The sequence below is a fragment of the Nicotiana attenuata genome, chromosome 5 (genome assembly GCF_001879085.1).
Source record: "Nicotiana attenuata strain UT chromosome 5, NIATTr2, whole genome shotgun sequence".
Taxonomy (NCBI): Eukaryota; Viridiplantae; Streptophyta; class Magnoliopsida; order Solanales; family Solanaceae; genus Nicotiana; species Nicotiana attenuata.
Window position 1 is genome coordinate 23,050,893 of NC_031993.1, and position 6,273 is coordinate 23,057,165.

General features: G+C 36.1%; 1 protein-coding gene across 1 annotated transcript; it reads right to left on the minus strand.

The window, feature by feature from the left end:
* On the minus strand, positions 1,186 to 5,282 carry LOC109225498 (pollen receptor-like kinase 2). Its single transcript, XM_019390176.1, has 3 exons — positions 4,357 to 5,282; positions 2,949 to 3,569; positions 1,186 to 1,999 (listed from the first exon to the last, which is right to left on the minus strand). The coding sequence occupies exons 1-3, from the start codon at positions 5,165 to 5,167 to the stop codon at positions 1,323 to 1,325; spliced, it is 2,109 nt and encodes a 702-aa protein (XP_019245721.1). The 5' UTR covers positions 5,168 to 5,282; the 3' UTR covers positions 1,186 to 1,322.

Here is a 6,273-nt window from a genome sequence, read left to right on the forward strand (position 1 = left end):
TCAGACATCCAACCCATAAATAGCATCAAAATCTTTTTTGAAATTTCAAATTCGAGTGCGAGAAATTTTGGTACTTCACTAGACGGTGATATTCACCTCCTTTTTGTTTACAGTGTCCATTTACATGCTTCCATAAAGGTTTAACCATATTATCTCAAAGACCTTTTTGATTTTAAAAAAAAAAAAAAAAACTTAGAGCCTTAATCGGATATTATCATGGTGGAATGCGGTGGTTTTGGGATTATTCTGGTGTGGCCAATGAGAAAGACAGTAATTTCAGCAAGTTTGTGTTGCAAAGAGCAGAGAAAGAAAGCAATTAACGGACGTTAGTTTGAGTTTACTATGAAAATGAATTACAGACTTTAGATGTTACTCTGTTGAGTTGGCACAATCTGAAATAAGCACCGAAGAATACTGGAGTAAAAATCACTGGACCGGATCCAGTTAATCTTTCTGCAGATCTCACCAAAGAATTCTGTTTCGCCCTCTTCGGAGTACTGATTTGTCAAAAATATTGGCATCAAGATAAGTCCACTACGTAATAGTTTTTGCAAATTGTAAATCTCAAGTTTTCTTGCTAAACGTAACTTCAGTTAATCTTTCTGCAGATCTCATTCAAGTCCAGCCATCTACTCTCTCATACTGTTTTGGGCTATAATGCTCAGTTAGTCCTGTTTCGTCCAAAAATTATGCTGTATATATAAGTAAAATATTTTTTTCGTAAATATATTGAATCTTGGACTCGCTAATTAACACAACTGAAAAATGTAGCTTATTAATGAAAGGAGTCCAAAATATCTTTCGCTTCCACCTTGCTCTAAAGTAGACAATTTTGACTTTTACTTCTAATGTAATCTCTTCTTCTTATTTTTTAACTCTTCCTTCCTCTTCTCCTAACCAAATGGTCAAATTTCTGCAGATTTATGTCATTATAATATGTAATTTGAATCATTATGAAGCAAACAAACTAATTATTAGAAAGAGAAATCCTCCCCAATGTATTCTTATGAGTATAACTTTTTTTAGATGGCTATGCTGAGCAACCCCATATTTAATAAACCTGATAAAGTTTCCCAAAAAAAGAAATGAAAAAGTAACTAGCTAATCTAGATTAATCAAGGATAATTTACATATTTGCTTGCTTAAGTTAAATCACAAAAAAGCAGCGAAGTACTTTTTCTATCACTTCTTTTTTTTTTTTTTTTGTAAATTTATTTATTTTGCTTAGTGGCTATCCCCAACCATGCATCAAAACAAAATAAAGTCCAATCCCTTTACGATGATCATGAGTTGAACAAATTAAAATGCCTTAGCGTTACACTTTAAATGTTCAATGAAACCTGAGAAAAATCATCAGATAATCCTCTTGAAGATCTCATATCAGCTTCACTTGCATAAGAAGAGTAAAAATCATCATCCCCTTCTCTCTCTTTTACTTCCTCAATTCTGTCCATTGCTTCTTTCATATCAAACCTCTTATCCATATCAAGCTCACAACAACTTAATCCTATCTTCAATAACTTCATCATTTCCCCCTCCGAATTCTTTGTTCCTCTCATGTCCTTTTCGAATACATCTACATTCGATGAATCCTCGTTAACAACAGACTGAACCCACGTTGCCAAATCCGTGTCGCTCCCCTTGCCTTGTTGCAAGAAATTAGACGGGAATTTCCCCGTTAGGATCTCGAGTATTAAAACTCCGAATGTCCATACGTCAGTTTTACGTGTGATTCGGCCGCTGTGCTTGAATTCGGGTGATTTGTATGCGATCATGTGTTCTTGAGCATGCTCTAGGTTTACAACTGGTAGTAAGGTGTAGTCTGTGAGCAATGGCTCGTAGGATTCGTTTAGTAAAACGTTGGAGGATTTGAGGTGACCGTGGGGTGCTGTTAAGCTTGGAAGCTCGTTGTAGAGGTATAATAGTCCTTTGGCTACTCCCTTTACTATTTTTAACCTAGCTGGCCAATCCAGGCTTGGTTGCCCACGAGATTTATTTCCTGATAAAAAATCAGAACGTCAACTATCACTTACATATATGTTGAAGACATAAATAAATAAATAAATGTTCTTTTTAGAAGTCTAAAGTCGTAGATTAATTAAATGGTCAAAAGATTCAATTAAATATCAGAGCAGTCAAAGATTCTGAGTTCAAGTCTAACCACCACTCGTAATCAAAGAAAGAATTTTCACGTTCATGGCCAATGATCAGAATCATATATGAGGGATGAGTTATAGATATAATTAAGTAAATAAAAGTGCGATCTTTCTAAAAAATTAATTTCTTAAATAAGACGATCATATAATTCAACATATGAGGGCTAAGTGCACGAATAGCTACTTTTAAGCCTGCTGTTTAAAATATATCCATAATTATCATGTATTTAAAGATTAGCCAATTCACCCGAACTTCAGGACTAAGTATCCTGAATTTGGAATTCAGGTCCTAACTTTTTGAGCTGCTAATGAAATTCAGGACTTAGTGTCTTGATTTCTGAACTGCTAATTTAAACTTCAGGTAATATTCAAACTTCTGGACACAATTTTCGAACTTTATGACACGATATCCTGAAGTTTGAACTTCAGGCCGTCGTATCCTAAAGTTTGAGCGAATTGGCTAATCTTTAAATACATTGTAAACTGTGGATATGTTTTAAATAACAAGCTTAAAAGTGGCTATCCGGTATCATTTCCACACATATTACAAGGGCCAATTTAGTATAGGCTTGAATCGGTTAAAAAAGGTGAGTGTAAATAGCGATTCCTCTATAGATTCATGCCCTGACCTACCTTAACTAGAGGTAAAATTTATGGAGAACAACTAATCAAGGCTCAAAATATCAATACTCCAGAGGTGCAGGTGAGGATTTCTTAATCACTTGTCATATTGCAAGGACGTATCATAATATTATATTGATCTTTAAAAAGTGTAAGAATAATTGTACGTACCATGAAGATGAACTGCAAGGCTGACATTGTTGACATATTCGGAAACCAAAAGCTTTTCCTCCTTCCTATAATAGAAAGCGACAATAGGAAGCAAGTTGTTATGGCTCAATCTGCCCAGCCTTCTCATATGCTCATGGAAATCTTCCTTGCCTACATTATTCATTTGCCTAAACCTTTTGACAACCATAACAGGTCCAGTGCTAAGTGCAGCTTTATAAGTTGATCCAAATATTCCACTTCCCAATATTTCAGCTGATGCCTTCAACAAATCTGGCAAGTCAAATTTCTCCGTATCATCTTTCAAAAATTGAATTTTTTGAGCTTGTTCAGGTCTCTTTCCGCCTTCCGGAGAACGGTCAGGAGCCACTACTTGGCCCTGTTCCATCTTATCTAGATCTGCCGAGGGCGCCTTCTGGTGAGTGGCGCCCCCGGGTGAATTATTAGCTGCCCCTGATCTTGCTTCCGTTTCAGGCGTCTGCTTGCGTTGGCGAAGGATGACAATAACAACAATAATTGCAGCTATAGCTGCCGCCACTGCTATAACCACCAATATAATTGTCCAAAGAGCTATCTTTGGTTCACTTGTGCATTTGGATAATGGCCCATCACAAAGATCATTACCTGTTTTATTAAAGGGACAAAAATGAGAATCAAATATAACTTCACGCATATATCTTTGACCAATACATTATAATCTTGATTAGAACATAATTTGGATGAAAATGAAAGGATATTTTCTAATTTAGCTCATCTGAGGAAACTTGTTGGGTACTTCTTCGAAATGTATGATGAATGGTACAAGATCATGAGATGTAAAACATGCATTAGTTAACATTTTAAGAGTGGCGAAGGAAGAATTAATAAATGCCTATAGTCCGCGATGAAGACAAGATTTTCACAATGGGAAATAAAAAGATAAAAAAAGTAAATACGCAAAGAAGTAGGAATACAATATCTAATATAGTACATAAATTTTTTTCGACCTTATATTCACATTGTAATTTTATCCGGCAAAAGAGGTTCGGTTGAACCCCTTCTGGCCTCCTAGCTCTGCCCATGCGACTATAGCATAAGGACTTACAATTGCCAAATATAATTCCACAATCTAAATGGCATTTACTTCTCATTGTAGCATGCAATGACAATTATGGCAGTTTAATTAAGAAAACAGAGGAACGAACAAGATAGTCACGGTATTGGGACTTAGGAAAAAAACAGAGACCTTGACTTTGCATCAAACAAAATAATTTAAGCTTAAGATTCATTTTAAAGTAAGACTACATGTTAATTAGCCAGAGTTAGCTAGATGATTTAAGTTTATTTAACGGACACATATCACACATTTTGTAAGTTTGGTAAATATCAGGTGTATGCAAGTTTTTGCTATGTAAAAAAAAGAAAAAATTACCTTCAAATGACGAAGGTTTGAGACTAGAAAGGCCACGAGGAATTGGACCCATAAGAGAATTGTTAGAGAAATTCATATCCATAATCCTCTCTTGATTAAAATCAGGTAATTGACCTTCAAATTTGTTATTTTCTAGCCTCAATTCCGTAAGCTTAGGCAATTGACCAAAAATGGAGGGTACTTCTCCTGTGAATTGATTGTTAGCAATATGAAGCTTCTTTAACCAATGCATCCCTTCAAAAACATTATTGTCAATTTGGCCAGAAAATTTGTTGTTTGAAAAATAAGCAGTTTTCAATCCCGCAAGTTTACTCATAATTGGCAAAGGGCCTTCGAAATTATTGTTAATGAGACTAATGGTTCTGAAATTGGCCAAATCCTTAAGAGCGTCCACATCGATTGTACCACTTAATCCCTTATTCTCCAACCGCAAACCGAAAACGAAACCATTTTCACAAATAACATTTTCCCAATTGTTGTTATCGGTCTTTTTATCGCAAGGTGGTACGTTGGGATTCCAATTGGAAAATGCGTCATTTTTCGACAAGGACTTACTGAACCTTAAGAGAATTTCCGCTTCGGAACTTCCCGAGGAGGCCGAGACAACAGCCGCGGCGAGCAACACGGTGAGGAGGAGAAGGCGGTGGCGCTGGTGCTGAAGATGATGGCGGTTGTGGTTGCTGTAACGGTAAGCCGCAGACATTGCATAGACTAGGAGTGGGGGTGCGCACACTTGTCGGTGCGCGCCCTTACAAAAGGCTGCTACAAATGAGAAATAATAATAATATGGCTTACGTTGTAAGCTGGGCATGCAAAAAAAGTTTCAACATTATCTCAAGGGAATGGGATTAATTGTGTGGGAATGCATGGGAAGCTCAAAGGGGAGAGAGAGAAAGAGAGAGAGTTTGAGAGGTGATAAGAGTGAGGTTGGAGAAATGGACAAATGGGAAGTTGGGAGCTCAAGTTGACAATGTCTTCTATGGTCTTGGCTTATTTCAGAAAACTACGCTCTGCCTTTCAACTCTAATATAATTTTAAACACTCCATTGCCTCCAAATTCTACCTAGGGATCGAGCCCAAGCCATGCCAACAAATAAGTGCCACTAGCTCGAATTAATATTAAATGAGCACAAAAAATTATTATGCTTTTATTTCTTTTCCTATCTTACAGCTTCTCGAATATATATTGTGTTCAGGGGCGTATGTAGCATCATGGTGATGGGTTCAATTGAAATCACAACATTCAATATGGAGAATAATTTATTATAAATATCTAGTAAAATTGCAAGAAATAGTAGATATATATATGAGCTTATAGCTTTAAAAATATAATGCGTTTAATGCTAATAAATTTAAAGGTTGAACCCATTGAGTTTAAATGTTGGATCCGCCTCTGATCGTGTCTAGAGACAATAGAAGCAAATCATGATATTGTTTACTCGTAAAGCATTACAGTTAATTTTGTAGCGTTGCTTATAGACACATGAATTAATTTGATCCAAGAATATAGAAAAATAAGAATAGAACTAAGGCTGGCAAGTGGGCCGGTCTTCTGGGCCAGTCCTTCACATTGAGCCCGCGAGACCAGGACCGGACCGGTCCTTGGTGGGCCTAAACGGTCCCAAACGGTCATTATTTAAAAAAATAAAAGTTTGACCATTTGGGATTTGTTTACCTTGAATATACGAGTAACAATTAAATTTGATTTGTAATTTTAAAGATACGTGATTTAATTCAATACCAATTAATAATCAAGAAATATGAAGTAGAAATGATAGAAATAAGTGAATCAAACCAGTGTTGTTTAGCAGTATCGACCTCGAGCTCACTGACCTCGAGATGGACCAAGAACAATAATATAAGAACAATAAAGAGAAAGACAGTTCTGATGAACAATGAGCCAGAAAAAGTAAGATA